The following is a 21,823-nucleotide window of genomic DNA, read 5'->3' as shown; positions in this document are numbered from 1 at the left end:
GAATTTGGCAAATGGATGTTTTAGAAAGGGCCGACACCCTAAATTAGAAGAACGTTTAGCTTGCCATAATGTAAGACAAGACCCTCAAAGAAGGAGAACATATAAATTTCCTGACTTTCATCTGTTGTGTGGTAGCCACATGAGGTGCTATGTCATGGAAAATATTGAAACAATTCATCAGAAAGGAAAGGAAATGTTTTACCTCAATGAAAATGACCCCTGTGGTTGTTTGTTGTGGCACTTATTCGTTTTATTTACTATTGCTTCTACTACTACTCTTTTATAATAATAATAATAATAATTTATTATTTATACCCCGCCCATCTGGCCGGGTTCCCCCAGCCACTCTGGGCGGCTTCCAAAAAAAACAGAAATTCTAAAATACAGAAATCCATCAAACATTAAAAGCTTCCCTAAACAGGGCTGCCTTGAGATGCCTTCTAAAGGTCTGGTAATTGTTCTCTTTGACCTCTAGTGGGAGGGCATTCCACAGGGTGGGTGCCACTACCGAGAAGGCCCTCTGCCTGGTTCCCTGTAACTTGGCTTCTCGTAATGAGGGAACCGCCAGAAGGCCCTCGGAGCTGGACCTCAGTGTCCGGGCAGAACGATGGGGGTGGAGACGCTCCTTCAGGTATACCGGACCGAGGCCGTTTAGGGCTTTAAAGGTCAACACCAACACTTTGAATTGTGCTCGGAAACGTACTGGGAGCCAATGTAGGTCTTTTAGGACCGGTGTTATGTGATCTCGGCGGCCGCTCCCAGTCACCAGTCTAGCTGCCGCATTCTGGATTAGTTGTAGTTTCCGGGTCACCTTCAAAGGTAGCCCCACGTAGAGCGCATTGCAGTAGTCCAAGCGAGAGATAACTAGAGCATGCACCACTCTGGAGAGACAGTCAGTGGGCAGGTAGGGACTCAGCCTGCGTACCAGATGGAGCTGATAAACAGCTGCCCTGGACACGGAGTTGACCTGTGCCTCCATGGACAGCTGTGAGTCTAAAATGACTCCCAGGCTGCGCACCTGGTCTTTCAGGGGCACAGTTACCCCATTCAGGACCAGGGAGTCCTCCACACCCGCCCGCCTCCTGTCCCCCACAAACAGTACTTCTGTCTTGTCAGGATTCAATCTCAATCTGTTAGCCGCCATCCATCCTCCAACCGCCTCCAAGCACTCACACAGGACCTTCACCGCCTTCACTGGTTCTGATTTAAAAGAGAGGTAGAGCTGGGTATCATCAGCATACTGATGGACACCCAGCCCAAACCCCCTGATGATCTCTCCCAGTGGCTGCATATAGATGTTAAAAAGCATGGGGGAGAGGACAGAACCCTGAGGCACCCCACAAGTGAGCGCCCAGGGGTCTGAACACTCATCCCCCACCACCACTTTCTGAACACGGCCCAGGAGGAAGGAGCGGAACCACTGCATGACAGTGCCCCCAGCTCCCAAGCCCTCTAGACGGTCCAGAAGGATGTTATGGTCGATGGTGTCAAAAGCCGCTGAGAGATCCAGCAGAACAAGGAAACAGCTCTTACCTTTGTCCCTAGCCCGCCGGAGATCATCGACCAGTGCGACCAAGGCAGTTTCAGTCCCATGATGAGGCCTGAATCCTGACTGGAAGGGATCCAAATGGTCCGCTTCTTCCAGGCGTGCCTGGAGTTGTTCCGCAACCACTCGCTCAATCACCTTGCCCAAGAATGGAAGATTTGAGACTGGGCGATAGTTGGCCATATTGGCCGGATCTAAAGATGGTTTTTTAAGAAGCGGTTTAATAACCGCCTCTTTCAGCGGGTCTGGGAAGGCTCCCTCATGGAGAGAAGCATTTACCAACCCGCGAAGCCCATCGCCCAGCCCTTCCTGGCTAGCTTTTATAAGCCAGGATGGGCAAGGATCAAGGAGACAGGTGGTTGGTTTCATTCGTCTAAGCAGCCTGTCCACATCCTCGGAGGTAACAGATTGAAATTGATCCCACAAAACTTGACTAGACAGGACTCTAGCACTCCCCCGCCCCGGCCCTGCTCCCACGGTGGAGTCTACCTCTTCCCGAATCTGAGCGACTTTATCTGCAAAAAACTTTGCAAAATCATTGCAGGAGATCATGTGGCCCGTACTGGGCCCGGATGGAGCAGGTGGTTCCGCTAAATTGTGAACCACCTGGAAGAGTCTCCTGCTGCTGTTTTCTGCAGATGCGATGGAGACGGTGAAGAAGGTCCTCTTCGCCGTCGCCATTGCCACTTGGTAGGCTCGAAGTTGAGCTCTAGCCCGTGTCCGGTCTGATTCAAAATGAGTTTTCCGCCACCGGCGCTCTAGCCGTCTCAACGACTGTTTCATTGCCCTCAGCGCCGGGGAAAACCACGGGGCTGTCCGGGCTCCATGCAATCTGAGAGGGCGCTTCGGAGCCAGACAGTCAATAGCGCTGGTTAACTCCGCATTCCAGCGGGCCACCAGGGAATCAGCTGAAAGGCCATCGACATGGGATAAAACATCCCCTACCACTCTTTGGAAGCCAATTGGATCCATTAAGTAGCGGGGGCGGACCATCCGAATCGGTCCCACCTCCCTGCAGAGGGAAAGGGTTGCGGAGAAGTCCAGTTGCACCAGAAAGTGATCTGACCATGGCACTTCTTTTGTTTCGCTTTTACTTAATGTCAGATCACCAACATCCATAGAGGTAAACACCAAGTCCAAGGCATGTCCGCGGCTATGAGTTGGGCCAGACTTATTCAGGGACAGCCCCATGGTGGCCATGCTTTCCACGAAGTCCCGAGCGGCTCCTTGTAAGGTCGTGTCGGCATGGATGTTAAAATCCCCTAAGACAACCAAGCTAGGTGTCTCCAGGAGCACATCCGACACGACCTGAAGCAGCTCGGGCAGGGAATCCTTGGTGCAGCGGGGAGGTCGGTACACCAAAAGGAATCCTGTACTGCCTCTATTGCCCAACTTCCAGAACATGCACTCAGAGAACTGGGTCTTCCCAATAGGACGCCTGGTGCAAACTAATGACTTCCTAAAAATCACTGCAACCCCCCCTCCCCGCCCAGATGGCCTGGGTTGCTGTGCATAAGAGAAACCTGGTGGGCAAGCAGCGCCGAGAACGGGCCCATCGGCTTCCTCCAACCAGGTCTCTGTCACACATGCCAGGTCAAATCCTCCATCCACAATCAGGTCGTGAATGGCGGTGGTCTTATTCATCATCGACCTGGCATTGCACAGCAGCACCTTCAGGTCATGTGGGTATCCCTTGCTGATTCCAATATCCGTCCGGTCAGGACCAGACCTGGAGGCAGGGATAGTCCTCAGACAACGACTAAGTCTGCCTCCTCGGTAATGACATGGTCTGGTCTTAGCGTAACTCCTCCTCCTACCCGTGACCACTGAGATCGGTTGTTCCAGTGCACACCCCCCTGTGGAATCTGCCCCAGCCATTTTGCTTGCTGGGACCCCCTCCCGGGCAGCCCTGACCCCTCCCCTTAAAAACAAAATAAAACCTCTGTAAAAAACAGCAAAGAACTCAACAAAAGAAGAACACAAAAAAGACAATAAAACAATAAAACCAAATTGAAATTGGATCAGTTTTGTAGAGGGCAAAAATTAAAGGAACAGCGTGAATGGAGAAAAATTGAGTTATAGGACCAGTTCACGCATCACTACAGAAAGAAACAGAAGCACTCTTTTACATTGCCTAAAAAATAACCCTGACAACAGTTCATTACAAGTGCAAACTGAAGTGAGACTACATTTGGTGCACTTTGTATGTGAATCGGTTTTCCCTTCTGAGGCCTTCACATCATTGCCTCACCTTACCTTTCTCTGCTTGTTTTCTGTTATACCCCTTTATGACTTTCGCTCCTCCAACTCTATTAGCCTCAGCTTTTTGCTCTCTTGGAGCTGGTTGTTATCCCTCACTACCCCCTGTGTCTGAGCTCCTTTTCTGACTATGAGAGCAGAACCACCTTTTTATTTCAAATCCCTCCTCAGAACCCACTGGTTTCCTAAGGATTTTGGTATAACCCCTTTATTCTCATCCCCGGCTTTAAGCAAGTCTATATGTAATATTAAAAGCACGATAACATCAAACATTTAAAACTTCCCTAAACACGGCTGCCTTCAGAGGTTTTCTAAAAGTCAGATACTTGTTTATTTCCTTGACATCTGATGGGAGGGCGTTCCACAGGGCTTTGGATTTCACACTTCTCTGAATTTTGCACTGTGGCTCTTGGTTTTAAAGGCATACACATTTTAAATGTATATTTTAGGATAAAATGGAAGGAACTTGATACCACAGTAAACATTGCCTGATGGAACAATCACCTGTTCTGAGGATTTCCCCCATCCCCACCTTGAGCCAATTTTGGAAGGGTGGGGGGTAGAGACAGGGGAAAGCAAGTTGTGCAAGTCCTTTGTGTAGGACTTCCACTGATAGGACTCAGTTGAACCTCACCCAGTGTGTTTAGAAAATTTTACATTGAGATAGAAAATGTATTTAAATGCATTTGTCATAAAGCATATATATAAATATGAATTTTTGTATGGATTTATTTTTTAAAAAAACAGAAACAGGATGGCATTGACTTATGAATAAACAACTGCAAAATGGACAGAGACCAGAAACAGACTGATTCATTTATGGATAGTGTTGTTGTTGTTGTTGTTGTTGTTGTTGTTACTATTGACAGAAATGTTTTAATTAGGGGGGGTATTTAGAAGCATTTATTCCATTATTTGGGCTGCGTCTATAAAACTAAGGCACCTGCCCAGCCAACATAAGCAGTTTTAAGTTCCATTTATGTAAGTGCTAAGGAGAGTGAAATAGAAGATTCATTATCCTATTGAGACCAATATAACTTTAGAGAATACCTTTAGTTGAATCAAGGCCTTAATCTGTATGTCAAAGAGGAAAGAATTCCTGTTCCTTTCATCTTCGCTGCATAATTTACAGTGTTCCTTATTTCTTTCTGATAGAAAAGAGGAAATTTCTACAGAGAAAACTAGTGGCAAAAAAATTGAAGAACCTTCTGTTGCTACAGGTAAATTAAAAGATGCCATATGCTTCTATCCATTAACCCTGAGTATTATTGTTACTTGTTGTTCAGAACTCTGAAATATAATGGGTGTCACAAGTGAAATATGCTAATGGCATATGTTTGGATTATAAGTCTCATATCTTTCCCGTAGCTACAAACTAAGCTTTCAGTCCTTAAACCAGAGCATTTAACTGTGCGCTATTTATCTTGTTTCTGCTGTAAAATACTTCCCAGAAAAACTGCTGCGGTTTGCTAAAAGAAATAATCAGGCAGGAAATTGGCAACATAGAATTTCATCTGGATGGGGTTTGATGGTATGTTGTTGAAGGTAATGCTGTTGTTCGTGCAATTGCATGGATGGCTTTCAAAAAGTAAATAGCAGCATTGAAGGGGCCATTTTGGAGTGTGATCCTAGCAGGGACGTAGGGGGTTCAAAACCTTTGTCCCCTGCTATTGTTCTAGTCTGTGTTGGACCCCTCCCTCTGTACCTGCTATTTGCATTGAAATAAAACCTTCCACTTGCACCAACCGTCTTTCTTCTAGTGCAAATAGTAGGTAAAGGTAAAGGGACCCCTGACCATTAGGTCCAGTCATGACCGACTCTGGGGTTGCGGCGCTCATCTCGCTGGTGTACAGCTTCCAGGTCCTGTGGCCAGCATGACAAAGCCACTTCTGGCGAACCAGAGCAGCACACGGAGACACCATTTACCTTCCCACTGTAGTGGTACCTATTTATCTACTTGCACTTTGACGTGCTTTCGAACTGCTAGGTTAGCAGGAGCTGGGACCGAGCAACGGGAGCTCACCCCGTCGCAGGGATTCAAACCGCTGACCTTCTGATCAGGATTGGGGCTGCAGCAGAGGAACAGAGGCTTAAAGCCCCTACAGTCCCACCCCAGTCAAGCTCCTGATCTGAATTGGGGCCCTTATGCCTACTATTTAGTCATACCTCGGTTTAAGTACACCTCGGTTTGAGTACTTTCAGTTTAAGTACTCCGCAGACCCGTCTGGAACAGATTAATCCACTTTCCATTACTTTCAATGGGAAAGTTCGCTTCAGGTTAAGTACGCTTCAGGTTAAGTACAGACTTCCAGAACCAATTACACTCATACTTTGGGTTAAGTACGCTTCAGGTTGAGTACTCCGCGGACCGTCTGGAATGGATTAATCCACTTTCCATTACTTTCAATGGGAAAGTTTGCTTCAGGTTAAGTACGCTTCAGGTTAAATACATACTTCCGAAACAAATGGTGTACTTAAACCAAGGTACCACTGTACTTCAAAACATTTTTTACGTAATTGTTAATTGCCTGAATGGTGGCACATGTCGTTTGGCCTTAAAAGTGAAGTTCTATCTCTATTAACTCATGGTGAATTCAGTGAGTCTTACTCTTAAATTAGTGTGCTTAATATTGTCACCCCAATCTGCGCCTTTGTTTTTCTTGAATTATATACATCACAAGAGGTAAATGTATATTTTAATTCATTGCTTAGGTTCTAATTGGTTCTGTTATTTTCCTAATTCTCATTATTTTCTTCTTGGACAAAGAAAGAACTCCCACACCTGTTTTTAACCCCTCTCTACCTTTACTGCACACAGCAGCCCCTATAGGCCCCGTTGTTGACGACACCAAAGCTCCTGTGAAGGTGAGGGCACATTAACATTCCATATCACTAGCCAATTGCTCTTGGTTTTCTGACTCAGTGACTTGTGTGCCATTAGAGAAAGCCATTAGGTTTTCTCTATATTCACTTCAGTTATGATGTAAATGTTGTATTAGCGTCTCTCCTGTGAACTAATTGTGAATGATGCTTCCTGCCCACACTTGTGGAAAATAATGGTCATTTGAAATGGCTTTAAAGCAAAGGTTTCACCCACCAATGTTAATCAAGGGTTTTTGTCCTTATTGCATAATCCATTCCCATTACACAAACAGAAGCCTATGCTTTGCTATGAAAGGGGTGGGAAAACAAATCAAAGTTTTCTTTTCTGGCTTCTGGGAATGAGGGAAAAGACACTGAGGGAGCATTGGTCGAGGGAAAAGCCTGCCAGGAATTCATGTAAGGAAGACTTTGAAATATTGGCTGGTATACACAAAGTAACCACAGAGCCCTGAGCTGAGCATACCTTGGTCCATCGTATGTTGCTGTCAGGACCATTCCAACTTGCCCATGCCATTCATGCAATCATTCTAGAAACCTGTATGTTTAGGGTCATTAGCAAAGCTGTGTGCATTTTGCAATGTGCTCCCCAATAGCTGGGCAGTGAGGGAATGAAGTATAGGGATAGATGTTATTTAAACATATTTTTACATCCTGTCAAATGCTTACATCTCATCAAAATCATCACAATAGCCCTACCCACCAACCCAAGGGAAGACCCAAGCATACCGGTGGCTGGCATCAGAACCACTAAGGGCACCCCACTTGGCTTATTCTTGGAAAAGTCTCAGCTGAAAATAGCAGTGACTGGTCCTTCTCCTTGTTGTGATGCTGTTACTGATTGTATCAATCTAAAACTGGGAGATGCTGCTTCCATAGCTGCCAAGTTTTCCCTTTTCTCGCGAGGAAGCCTATTCAGCATAAGGGAAAATCCCTTTAAAAAAGGGATAACTTGGCAGCTATGTGCTTCTATGGGGATTTCAGAACATTGGAAAATACAGACATTTGCATGCTGGCAGTTTTCTAGGAAGTTGTAATTAATATGCCTATTCATATACACATAAATATTCATGATTTTAGAGATTAATGTTGTATTCAGCCTTTTAATACAAAATCAGTTGGTGTAGGTTCTGTGCCCAGTTATTTTTAAATGACATGTGCATGCTTCTTTAATAAACATCACACAAAATTTCCTTAAAATATAGAACTAAATAATGTTAGTGAGTTCTGCAACAAGATGTCATAGTGTGAAGTGCTCCTCTTGAAGCGCAAGCCAGCCATACCATTTTCCAGAGTATTCCATTCCCCTTCTCTGGTTTTCTGTTTCCCCCCCCCTCCTTCTTCTCCCAAAAACCTTTTACTTTTTTCTCCTTTTACTTTGTCTCCTTTCCCAGTGTGTGTGTGTGTGTGTCTGTCTGTCTGTCTGTCTGTCTGTCTGTCTGCCTGCCTGCCTGCTTCTGCTAACCTCACAGGTTAATACATCTGATTGTGTGTGGATGGTGTTGTTTTGATCACATAAGATTGGCAGTCAGAGAATGAGTTCACTTTCGGTATACAGGATATTGGGTGTTGCCCAGGCAGTATGGCAACTCATTTATTTCCTCTCCTGTTTTTCTCAGGAGCCAAAGCCAGAGGTCCCAAACATAGTCCCCGAACGTCCTGTGGAGCAGATGGTGGAGTTCAGTGTGACCCTCACTGACCAGGAGTATACCCCAGAACTGAGTGATCCTGCATCTCCTCAGTACCAGAAACTAGCTGAAAAATTTCAGCTTCAAGTAAGAGCGCTCAGTTATTCAATGACAACACAGCATACGTGTTTGATTAGAAGGTTGGTTTGGGTTTATTTAGTGGGACATTATAGACAGTGATAAATAAGAAATGTGTCTGTTGTCTGCTTTGCTGTGTGTTGATATAGAGTAGTGAAATTATTTAGACTGAAATCTGTGGGAAGCTGCTTAGGTTTGTGTTTCCCAAGTGGTTCAGATTTGCAAGGAAATAATGAAGAGCTCAATCCAGGCAGGTTAAGCACTTTTAAACCTCATTAATTTGATATGGGAAGGTCTTGTGCTTTCAGCAAATGATAAGCAGCCCCACATTTCAGTGGGGAAGATGCATCAGTCCATGCCAACTGTTCAGGCCACATGAGAAGTTTTGTACATGTGCATGCCAGTGTCAAATCAATATTGAGATGCCAAGCTAAGTAAAGAGCTTTCTGCCAAATAAACTAATTAAACCTTGCAAAAACCAATGACTGGTGTTTTTAAAGTACATAGGCACTGTGTCCAAGAACCACATTGCCTGATAACCCAGCACCAGAACCTGAACCCACATTTCACAGAAACAAGCCACGTTCAAATACATAAAAGGATGTCATATAGAAGAGGGTGAAAGGTTGTTTTCTGCTGCTCCAGAGAAGTGGACACGGAGCAATGGATTCAAGCTACAAGAAAGAAGATTCCACCTAAACATTAGGAAGAACTTCCTGACAGTAAAAGCTGTTCGACAGTGGAATTTGCTGCCAAGGAGTGTGGTGGAGTCTCCTTCTTTGGAGGTCTTTAAGCGGACGCTGGACAGCCATCTGTCAGGAATGCTTTGATGGTGTTTCCTGCTTGGCAGGGGGTTGGACTGGATGGCCCTTGTGGTCTCTTCCAACTCTGATTCTAAGTTGACGCTCTACTACCCTGGACCACACTAGCTGTCAGGAAGCAGTAACAGTGATTACATTCTGGCCTTGTGATAATTGCTCTTTATATCAGTTGGAACCTCAGTTAGTTTAAAAATTCAATCATTCAAAATAGGGAACACCCCTTGCTTCTAACTCTTACGTCCAACACTGCAAAGGTACCCTGCACAATTTGTGAGCCATTAAGCCAACAGTCATCCATGCAGCCTACCTGAGACTTCAGAGAAAGTGTAGCCCCATCAAGAACAGGCCGCCTCTCATCCATCAAGTCTAGGAAACCACTTGGTGCCTCGGTCTTATCTGGATTGAGCTTCAGTTTGTTGGCTCTCATCCAGTTCATTACTGAGGCAAGATAGTGGCCCGGCACACTCACAGCCCCCCCCCCTTGCAGATGTAGCCTTTAGTTATGTGTTTTCTATTTTTTTCGGATGTGGATTGCTGTATTTCATTTACTACTGTTATAATATTTTCTGTAAACTGCCCTGAGATTTTATAATGAAAGGTGGCATATGAATAGATTAAATAAATAGACAAAATAATAGAACTATGTGTGCTTGTAAAATAAAAAGCAAACAAACAAACTTAACAGGAAGACACTTCTTAACAGGAAGACACTTCCCCTGGGCATGTTCCGAGATGGTACACAGGGCCGTCTTAAGCGCCCCTGGCGCCGTGGAGCGGCGGATCCCTCCGGCGCCCCCCCGTTTCCCAGCGCGGTGGGCGGGCGGGCACAGCGCACAGCACGGCTGCCACAGGCGCTGCTGCACGGCGGGCGGGCAGGCACAGCGCGGTTGCCGTGGGCGCAGCTGCGTGTCGAACCGGCGGACCGGCCGGCCAGTGGGCGGGCACAGCTCGCGGCGCCCTTCTGGCGGGCCGGCGCCATGGTGCCCTGTGCCACCAGGGGTCTACCTAGAGCTGGCCCTGATGGTACAGGCCTATGAGAGACCACTGTGCTACACTCCTTCTCCTCAGGTGGTTTAAGCATCTGCTCCCCTATTGCCAGCATCCCCTCAGCAGCATAAGACTGACTATAGAGATACCCAGTCAGCAGAGAGCATTAGTCGTACTACACACCATTAGGAAAAGTCATTTGAGCCTCATCAGGAATTAATGGACAGTACTTTGTAGCGATTTCATTTCAACAATAAACCTAATGAGCAATCTAAATACGAATGTTGAATGAAATTAGCCACTGTTGTCTGAACTACTTTTCAAAGGAAGCTGCCAAGGGACCCAAAATCACACATTCTCCTCTATTCATTTGGGCATTATCCCATTTCCTCTGAGTTAGAGGAGAGATGGCATGTTTATATCATTACTAAGGCTAATTGCATGCTTCATTAGCTATTTAATAGCCAGCAATTAATGATCTGAAGGTTGCTTAGTTGAAAGTTAAGCAAAAGTCAGTATGGCAAGTGAGGAGGGAGGTATTGTGGGAATGCTGCTTTTGGGTATTCACTTTGCCTTTTGAATTCTTAAATCAGTTGCAAATGCAGTGCTTATTGAAAGTGCATTGAAAAAAACTTGCAAATAACCTATTCCTAGAATGTAACACAATTTTTTAATGCAAAGTTGTGGGTAAACTTTCCACATTATGTAACACCCTACTGAGATCTGAGAACTAATAAACTGACAGTCCAACAGCTTTTAAACAAGTTTTGAGAGAGGTGTATGAATAATAACAGGAAAAGTGTGTGTTTGCATGTATCTATCAATCTATAATTTCACTCCAGATGTATATGTATTGACTGAAATTGCCACTGACAACTTTGAAGGGCCTGCAGCTTTGTTCTCAAGATGAAGTATTCATCAATGAAATTGTTCACAGCTCTGTCTTTCATGCCTAGACTCACTGGCTTCCTCCAGAAAGAGAATCTAAGAATGCAGTGGGTGAGGGCTAACCAAATACAATGCTCTCAGTTCTCTAGCTTTTGATGCAAAATGGATAGCGACAGATCTCATTATTTGTGGCAAGGTCTGTAGCCACCACTTCCATGGCAAAGGGGGGGGATTAACGGACATGTTTGCTGCATTGCCATTGCAGCACATATTCCAAGAATAAGGGGGTACCTCTTTTGACTGTTGGACAAAACAGTGGTTCTCCTGCCCGCTTGGGAGATAGGCTGCCCCCTTTCCCCTGATCCAGCCCATCATGAGGAGAAGAGTAAGAGACCATCCCTGCATGGCCATGCGTGGACAGAACATCCAAGTACAACCACTGTGCTTAAGTCAAAATTGCACAGTTGGGTATTGTATTTTTCCAGGAGGTTGACCAAGTGTTTTTTGACCTTCATTTTTCGATTATATACACTTAGGCAGTAGTGGGATATGTGGGGAATTGAAGGAGAGGCAGGTGTGCTAGGTTCATGGGGAGTGCACTTGCTGTCCTCCATGTGATGGACCAGGTCAGGGAAGTGGTTTCATCCAATCCAGCTCAAAGACAGCCAGCATTTCAAGTAGTTATAAGCACCTCTGGTCAGTTACCATTTGATCATCAGTCTGTGTTCCTGATGGTCAGTAATCCCGAAGGTCTATTTATGGTGGAATATAAATACAAAAAGGAAGATGATTGGACATGTATAGTATATGTACCACAGTGTTTAACACAATATATTAACCAAGAAATGGCAATCAAGATGATGATGATGATGATAACAACAACAACAACAACAAATTTCTTAATACGGGCGCAGACCAGCATCTAATAATAATAATAATATATTAGCCCATAATCAATCTCAGCTTCCCATGGGAAAATGAAGCTTAGCAAATGTTTACGTTACTTGCTTCAGTATGGTAGGATTCTTTCGGATATCCACTAAGTTATAAACTTATACCAGAAAAGCCTTCTGTGATTTGTGTTTTCGAGATCCTGTAGTATGTTTGTAAAGAGCGGCCGCTGTAGTACTGGTTTTGCTTGGAAACAGAAGCACTGTTTATATATTTATTTTTATTTCCACATTTTATATACACTGTAGTCTCTAGGTTGACAAAGATACAAAAGAGATATGTGAGATAAAATAGGTTACAATTAACCACAACATCAGAAAAGCTTACAGTCCTCCACTTATGTATCCCTCCGCTTATGTAAACTTAGGGATACGTAAGCAGCAAACCCAGAAGTATATTTCCAGGTTTTTGCCCTGCATGCATGTGCAGAAGCACTCTACCGCCGCGTGTGGGTGCGCAGAAGCGGTCCCTCCGGTTGCCTCGGGATCCGGCCAGAGTTCCGGAACGGATCCCATCCACAACCAGAGGTACCACTGTACTTTAAATACCTGCTGAAATAAAAAAAGGTCTTCTCCAAGTGCCAGAACTTTAAAAGGGAGAAGACCTCTCTCAGCTAGGAGGAAGGTCCACAGAGTTTAGGTATTGAATGGGTACCTCAAGATCAGCCACTCAAGATACCTAGCTAGGAAGTTACTGGGCCAACTTACCTAGAACGCAAATATGCAGTCACATGTGGGATAAATAGAATAAAATAAATAAGGAAGGAGAGTTGCAAAGCCAGCATCATCATCATCGAGCTCCTTCAGAGGTCCACATTGGAGCAGGGAGCTCAGAGCCCTGCTCCTCTTCTTTGATGTTAATGTTGGTCACATGCCCTCACCTAGCACTCAAGGGCAAGAATATGGAACAGCGCCCACTGCATGCTTTGCCCTCTCTGCAGCAGTAGTGTGCATTTGGCCCAGAAGGAGAAGGGAAGACAATGGGTTGCGTTGAGCATAGCAGGGAATCTGGCCTACTCAATAAGGAAGGGCACTGAGGGCATCTTCCACTAGAGAGTAATGTCAGAAAGGCAACGTAGCCATTCTCTGTCATTGTTCCCTCCTCCCCATTACTGTTAGCACAGCTTTGACACAACCTGATCTACTGAAACAAAGTGCCTAATAATGTTTCTGTCATTTGTCTTATGCATAGTACCATCCAAGGGCTAATTAGATAGCAACAGCAATAGCCGCTTCCTGAGCAAGTCGGCTAGGATGGATCATTAGGCTGCATTATAAGTCGGTGGATTTAAGAGAAAGCCATTAGATTGGTTGGCTCACTTGGGTGGGCTTTTATCTCTCTGCATCATCCATGTAAGAGGTTCAGCCATTAATTATCTCCTGCATCCCACTTTATAGTGTCCTCATATATACGGTAGCCATCACTGGAAATAAACTACCTTATGTCATTTATCTGGTGTAGGAAGTGATTGTTGTGTAACACAGTGGAAGCTTTTCCTAATAATGATTTGTGTATGTAGGAAGTTGGTCATTCATGAACTAAAGAAGTGTAACACAGTGGAAGCTTTTCCTAATAATGATTTGTGTATGTAGGAAGTTGGTCATTCATGAACTAAAGAAGTGTTTTGTTCCAAACCTATGGTTAAATTCTTTTATGGGATTTAACTGCCTCAAGTGCAGGGAGAGGTGGGACACAAGTATTATAAATGAATGCCATGAAGGCACACACATCTACTGCCTACTGTTAGGTGGTGTGAAGCAACTACCCGGGTAACAGATTCTTGGCAGTGGGGTGGGGTGTTGGGAAGAGCGAATGGTATGCGCCATGTATCCTGCTCTGTGCAACCCTCCCCCCCCGGCTAGCCCTTTGCTTCCCTAGGCTAGCCTTTCAGTGGTGAACAGTGCTCTGCCAGCAGTGGTGAAATCAGATTTCACTGTCATTCCAGTAGATGGGGAGGGGGCACCCTATTGCCCATTGCCTCGGGCAGCAAAATGCCTTGATCTTAGGTCTGAAAGCTTAGGTCATATGGTTTCCTTCATTATATCACAACGTGGTAACCAACTTAGATTTATTACCAAGTGTACTCTAAACAGCTGTACCTAAACTGGGCTCCCTGATAAAGTGGATGACCATGATGCATTTGTTTACAAGCACGTGTTCCTACCTCGTTCACTTTGTGTTTAAGGATGCATCAAAAACCATAAAGTGACTGAAGAGGCTGATAGTAGAGTTTGATGTTCTGCACATGCTGAGAGGAAATCAAACTACCATATTGCTTCATGTAAACGGGAGCAAATCCTGGTCCTGAAAACCAAGGCCCTGGGATTAAACAACACCCTCTATAACCTTATTGCAAACACCAATATGGATAACGCATACAGGCTCACTAGGTGAGAAAAGCTGCAATGTTGCAGGGCTTTGTCCATTAATCTAAACAGTATCTCAGCATACAGGTAGGTAGCCGTGTTGGTCTGAGTCGAAGCAAAATAAAAAAATTCCTTCAGTAGCACCTTAAAGACCAACTAAGTTTATATTTTGGTATGAGCTTTCGTGTGCATGCACACTTCTTAGTATCTCAGCGTGTCCAAGTTAAAATGCTTAATTAAGGTCTCCACTAACCATGCAACGAAAGCAAATTCCCCAATGGTCTTTCTAAATTCCAAAGTTCTGTTTTACAAATGCTAGAATAGGCTCTGCTGGGAGTAAATGCTTATTTAGCTAACATCTGTTAGTTCCCCTGACAGAAGAATGAACATATAATTAACTTTCCCCCCTCTCTGTTTAATAGATGCAAAAGATATTTGAGAAACTTGCAGGATTCAAAGAAATCCGTGTGTTAGGATTTAGGTAAGTGATAACATTATTCACTTTCTAGTTAGGGGGTAAGTGTTCCCTTCTCACTAAGGAAACAAATAAGGCATTTTATTCTAGGAAACATTTTGTTGTACGTTAGCATTTCAGAATCTTCCAATCAGTTTTCTCTGTGATCTGTAGCTTTATTCCGTGTTTACTTGGCTTTGGGGGATTTTTCTGAATGTTGCTGTGTGCACTGATGGAACAATCTCCCTAGCAGTGTGTTGAGCTCCACTCTATGTAAACAGTTTAGTGATTTATTTTTTAAGTGGCATAATTTTTAGTGATTTTCATCGGTTTCGAAAGCAGGTAGAGAGGTTAGTTTAGACAAAAGTATTTCTAAATTGGCACTTCAAGATAGCGTGAGACTGTGGACCCTGCCAATACCTCTTCTTCTGTCACCTCTCTTCTCCTCTCCTCTATCTCTTGCTCCACCTTCCCGAAAACGATAGGCAGGAAGGTCCAAATTGTAGGTGCTACCATACTAAAAGATCAAAGGAAACATGCAGTGTTTTCTTACATCCAGCGGGGGGGGAGTCCCTGGGGACATTAGGTTATTACTCACGTTCTTAACAACCCACATAAGTGGTCCCACAATTACAAATTTGTTTGTAGTGCACTGAAATTTTCAGAGATCCAAAGGGACGGCAAGGGTCCATGAGGTGGTGGGGACAGTGATTCTACTTGGGGTGACGGCTGACATGTGATTGCGGGGGAGACTCAGCAGAACTAGGTCAACATCCCATTCAAGCTCGAGCAATGCAGGAGGTTGGCACCTATTATTGTCTCCATCTTTAGGCATTCAGGTCTTCAGATTCTGTTTACGACATCCTAGTTAATTCATGACTACAGTGAGATTTCAGTTGGGGACATCCCAGCTTGTACTCTTCGCCACTACAGTACTGTCTACCTGTGTATGCTGTAGGTGATGTTAGTTTACAACTCCCATTAGTCCTGAGCATGTACCAGGCTGGCTGGGGCTCGTAAAGTCCAACAACCTTTGGAGGACTACAGGTTCTCCACCCCATTCTACCATAACATCCATCTAGACCCTTTCCATGCCTTGAAGAAAGCTTTCTATCACCCCCCCCCCCAGGTGCTGATGTTTTTATCAATATGATACCAGTGTGTTATCCCACACCTACATTTTGACCAGATGTGGGGAACCTCTGGCTTCAGATGTTGTTGAACAACAATTCCACACTCCCCTGGCTATTAGTCATGCTTGCTGGGGCTGATGGGAGTTGTACTTAATAATAATATTGTTATACCCTGCCCATATGGTTGGGTTTCCAGGAGAGCCAAATATTTCCAACACCCGGTTCTGACAAAACTTCGCAGCACATCATCAGAAATAAAGATCAGTTACAGAAGGATTAAAGATATCCTGCTACATATGGCGAAGAAGCCTCCATATATATCATTCACTTACCTGGCAAATTTAATATATAAGTGTTGGGAAATAGCTAATTTAGAACCTGGCCCTACACAAAGGTTCTTTCTGTTTACCTCTGAACATTTATCAGCGCTAGAAATGGAGTCTTGACTTTCATGATTACCTCCAAGAGAAAAAGTAGTCTTTGTTTTGGTGCCTTCCCTTCTTCTACATCTCCAGCTAGCAGAAGGAAAGCTGTTCTGGGAGAGCCACATGGGTGTGCGGGGGCAGCTAAGGAGCTCCATATTTGGCATGGAAGATATGTCAGACAAACAAAGAGAGGACAGTATTACAAAGTGTCGTGGCAGGACATGGCCTCAAGAAGTGTGCATAGTCAGAATGATAATTAGGTCAGGTTACTGAGGCCTGGATTTAGACAAGAGCCAAACAAAGTCAATCCCAGCTTCTTCGTTGCCACGGGAAAGGTGCAGATTAGCACCCGATGAATTGCAATTAGTGACCTGGGGAGGGGAGGGGAAATGGATGGAAAGAGAGGGGAAAGCTGAAGAGCTTTATTTTACTCCAGGAAGGGAAAGAGAAAAGGAGCGCTCGTGTTTTGTGAAGAAAGGAATTTTAATGATGGAGGTCGCTTGCCCTGGCAAAAAACAAAGAGCAAAGATGCAGAGTATATTACTAACCGCAAGTTAATATGTTTGTATGCTTTAATGTTCTTCTTTCTTTTCCTTTGAAATACTTCCATCTGTCCTGCCTTCGTGTGCTGGAACTGAAGACAGAAGAAGGAAAAAGATGGGTAACTTTCCTGCACATTTTTTAAAAATATATATATAATGTGACATGCATAGTAGTGGCAACGTGAAATTACCTAGTTTTAAGATACAGAATCTGGAAGAAACATGTAGGCTTTGCTGACTTTAGGCCAGTTTAGCCTAAGCCAGGCATGTCAAACCTGCGGCCCTCCAGATGTTTTGGACTACAATTCCCATCTTCCCCAACCACTGGTCCTGCCAGCTAGGGATCATGGGAGTTGTAGGCCAAAACATCTGGAGGGCCGCAGGTTTGACATGCCTGGCCTAAGCCATTATGCAGCATAGGCAGACGAAGACTGATGCGAACTACAGAAAGTTCCTCCGTTTACAACATAAAATAGACAAGGGAAATGTTTTGCTTTTATGTTCTGCTGAGAAGACCAGATTCCTTCTCCCCACCCTCCTCTCGATAGGGTCATCATCCTATCACAGAGCTACTGTAACCTCCACCTTGTGTGTAGGAGTAGGAAGCGATAGTGCTAGCACAGTAAATTAAATGCATTTATACATGGCTTTAGAAAATGATAAGAAGCAAACTTATTCTCAGGCTCTCTTTATGTATCTTTGAAGTGCTGCCGGGAGGTCAGTTATCATCTGGCTCACAAAAAGAAGTTGTCTGACGTGTAGGTTTTTCGGAACCCCTTAGGTGCCTACCAAGTAACTATTGATTTTCAATGTATGGTACAAGTCTAAAATATTTTTGAAACCTATTTCCCAGCCCAGCCCGCCATTGAGGAGATTTGCCATGGAGTAGAATGTGCAAAGCACAAGGCAGTGTCTCCCCCTCCCTTCAGATGTTTGCCATTGCAGAGCAGTTATAAGCAAGTTTAGTCCATAACTATTTGTTGTTCCTTTTCCCACTCAGAAAAGTGAAGATTGATATCCTGATCCTAAACATTTGTACTGTTGATTGTCTATGAGGTTGATGTAACATATTGAAGCACTGGCATGATGACACTTGCAGCGTTTTTGGCCTGGATGAAGGAGTCAGGTTCCCTTGCCCTGGAATCCTTTTTCCTAGAACAAACCAGCTCTTTTAGGTCTGCTTGTGATTACTCAGAGGTGAAGAAAAGGCACATGGATATGCTTCATATGACATCTTAAATTATCGTCAAATTTGCTGTGGTTTAATATGAATGACACTTTACTCCTCCCCCACTTCTGCTGCACTGCCAAGGAACAAACCATGATCTGACTTGTCACGCCACCTGAGCTTGGTCTTATGATTGATTTCCCTCAAACAAACCATGAGTGGCAAACTAAGAACAAACCTTGGCTTCTGCTTATGGTTTGTTCAGAGAGAAACAAACCACAAGTCCAGGTTTGGACAACATGGCAAGCCATACCATGGTTTGTTTCCTAGCAGGAGCAAGGGAAGAGTGAAGCACTGCTTGTTCACATTAAATTGTGGATTATTTTAACTATGGTTTAGTGCGGCATGTGAATCAGGCCTCTGAGTACATAGTCACACCCTTTTTATTTGATGTGACTCCTAACACAGGACAGATCTTGTCTCCTGGCACTTTTATTTATGTGCCCTGTTCCTCCTAAGCATTCATGTACTGTTCCAGCAAGAAGGGTAGAACTACAACTGCTTTTGTTTGACTGTTCAGCAACTACTCCTAGGGACTTATCCAATCAGTGCTATAGTCAACATTACCTTTAGTACACAGCATGATATGCTTGCCACAGGTACTGAATGTGGGAGGCTGCCTTGTTGTCTGGAATGTGCCTTTTTGCTGGGATCTGATAACACCAAATTATAGGAGTTGAGGTGACCTAGCACTGGAAAGGCTATGTTTTTTGATGCTGCATGCGCGCACACACAAACCTATATAATCATATAGTGAGTTATAATTTACATGAACACTTCTGCACTTGACAGATTAGGAACACAGGAACATAGGAAAGTGCCTTATACTGAGAAGGCAGGCTATTGGCTATGTGGTGTAGTGGTTAAGAGCGGTAGACTCGTAATCTGGGGAACCAGGTTCGCGTCCCCGCTCCTCCACATGCAGCTGCTGGGTGACCTTGGGCTAGTCACACTTCTCTGAAGTCTCTCAGCCCCACTCACCTCACAGAGTGTTTGTTGTGGGGGAGGAAGGGAGAGGAGAATGTTAGCCGCTTTGAGACTCCTTCAGGTAGTGATAAAGCGGGATATCAAATCCAAACTCCTCCTCCTCCTCTTCTTCTTCTTCTTCTTCTTCTTCTTCTTCTTCTTCTTCTTCTTCTTCTTCTTCGTGAATGCTGATTGGCAGTAGGTCTCCAGGGTTTCCCCAGAGTACCTGGAGATGCTGCAAACAGAATCTGGAACCTTCCGTATGCACATAATATGCTCTAGTCTAGCAGTCACCTACAACCCTTCCTTATAGGTCCATGTTTCAACTATGTCTTTTAAACATTTTAAACTGCTTAGAAAAGGCACCTTACCCCATTGGTTGAGTGGGATTTTTTTAATCCAGCACTAGTTATATAATAAGTGCTGTTCAGTAGCTGCCCATGCCATGTGTACCATACTGCAGTACAATTAGAAAAGCAAGCATAGCTTCCAAGTTTTGGTTAGAAAAATACGGGACCACAGCAGACCGGCACCGGAAGTTGCGTAGAAGCAACTTCCGGTGCCAGCGCTGCCCGATTTCCAACCCAGGAGCCGAGGCTCCATGAAGGTTGCCCAGCCACCCAGCCAGCCCTCTCCTCCTCCCTCAGCCCCCTTCCCTTTTCCTCGCGGAGGCTCCGGAAAGGACCTCCGGCATTCACCTCCTTCCCTTCTCAGTCTGCTCGCAAATGCAGCAGCAGCAGGAGCAGCCAGCAGATGAGAGGTGCGCCACACACACACACACGCACACACACACACACACAGCCTCCTCAGCCAGAGGGGATCCCTCTCGCCTCCTCTCCCCGGATTCTGCCTGCGCCTCGAGGGGTGCAACAGACCTGCTCCCTTCTCTCGCTTGCATTCCTTGAAGCGAAAAACCCCCGCACGCGGGCGCGCGAACTTCTTTAAGTTCCCTGTGTTGCTACCGCTGGCTTTTTTCCTTTCCTCCCCCCTCAGGAGGAATCCGCCACCCATTCCCTCTCTGAGCTGGGGGGGGAGCCCGTTGGAGAGGGACAGAAAAGCAGCCGATCCGAAGAGCGCACACGCTCCTCTGTCGCCGGGTGGGCGGGGGGGGATAGGGGCCACGTGGAAGGGGCTCCCCGGGAGGAGGGCATCTCCTCTCCTTCCCCAATATTACATTAATAAAGAGGAAAAAGGCACGGTGAGGGGAGGGGGCTTGGAAAGGGATGTGTTTGTAGCAGCAGCCGCGGCAGCAGCAGCTGGGGAGGAGGAGGGCGAGCATTGATGGTGTAATAAAATAATAAACTGAAATCCTGGAGTTTGATGGGGGGGGCGGGGAAGCAGAGCTTGAGCACGAGGGACGGGGGACGGGACAGACCTGGAGAAGTGCGCTCGGTGCAATGCAAAAAAAAAACCCAAAACACGCACATGCACACCCACACACCCTCCCCTTCTTGAACGTCCGGGTCTTGCAGAAAGGAGATCATAAAGGAGGGAGGGGGAGGAGGAGGAGGACAGGAAGAAGAAGAAAGGGAGAAAAGATTGATCATTTTGGATTTTCAAGAGATCATTTTTATTACAGTGGGCGTTTGAAAAGCAGGCTCTGAACATTATCCACCGATAAAGGGGGTGGAGGGTTGGGAGGGGAGAGAGAGAGAGAGAGGCACAGGCTGCTGCTGCTAGAGGAGCCCGCCAGCAGCCACCGAGCGCTTCCCTCCGTCACCTCCATAGAGATTGGACCAGCTCACCGCCGCTTCTAGCGCGTACTGAGACAGCCCCACTAACTTAATTACACAGTGCACAGCCAAACCCTCCTTAGCATGCCGGCTACCAATCCCTGAGGGAGACTCTGCCAAGGCGGCCAATCACAAGGAGAGAAAGGGGCGGGCACAGAGCTGAGGAGGTGGACGAGGTACGGTTGGTTGACGGGAAAGAGCACCACATTCACAAAGACGGGCACAGTCTCGAGAAATTGGGGTAATTATGGGATATTTCACCGTACGGGACGAAGCCGGAAATGGCTTTAAAAAACGGGGGTTTCCCGGGGAAATCGGGAGACTTGGCAGCTATGAAAGCAAGGGGTGTGCTTGGAGAAGAATACTGCTATTTGCATGCTGAGGAAATGTAGTCATTCTGTTTAGGAGATACTGGTTAGAAAGGCGTCTGGTTTTCCATGCAAGTGAGAAGCAAAGTTCATTTATTATGCTAAAAGGGATTTTAAGTGTCTCCCCCTTCACAAACACCTACCTGCATGCCTCAACCCAAACCAGGAAGGATGGGAAATCTAGTTTTATTTTGCATCGTTAATTGTGTTGCATTTTTGAATAAATGTTATTTTCCCTTGCTGATATTTTAATGTGTTGGTTGCCTGGGGAAGGCGTTTCAATAATTTAGCCAAGTTGACTTTTACATGACTGGAGTGAGTCATATCGCAAGAGCTCTTGTTAACTCGCATCAGTGGCAATATCTCCTAACCCATCTCAGTCACCATAAAAGCAGTGTCACTGGGTTTTAACCAGTGAAGAAGGCTAGGTGACTGAGGGAAGTTGTGACTCATTGCTACTAACTTAGATTAGCAAGCTAGCCAGTGAAATCAATCACCTAATGACAAGCA

General features: G+C 45.3%; 1 protein-coding gene across 1 annotated transcript in view; it reads left to right on the top strand.

Moving 5' to 3' along the window:
• The window catches only part of IMPG1 (interphotoreceptor matrix proteoglycan 1), a 63,017-nt gene that overhangs the window by 13,867 nt on the left and 27,327 nt on the right, over positions 1-21,823 (top strand). Inside the window, exons 5-9 of the mRNA XM_088665924.1 lie at positions 4,961-5,025; positions 6,627-6,670; positions 8,305-8,460; positions 14,887-14,945; positions 17,117-17,137. Of these exons, the coding sequence (XP_088522050.1) occupies positions 4,961-5,025; positions 6,627-6,670; positions 8,305-8,460; positions 14,887-14,945; positions 17,117-17,137 (345 nt within the window). The remainder of the gene's footprint in view (positions 1-4,960; positions 5,026-6,626; positions 6,671-8,304; positions 8,461-14,886; positions 14,946-17,116; positions 17,138-21,823) is intronic.

The sequence above is a fragment of the Zootoca vivipara genome, chromosome 3, assembly GCF_965207765.1.
Source record: "Zootoca vivipara chromosome 3, rZooViv2.hap1.1, whole genome shotgun sequence".
NCBI classification, from domain to species: domain Eukaryota; kingdom Metazoa; phylum Chordata; class Lepidosauria; order Squamata; family Lacertidae; genus Zootoca; species Zootoca vivipara.
The sequence above is the reverse complement of the archived record's forward strand: the minus strand, read 5'-3'. Positions and strand labels throughout refer to the sequence as shown.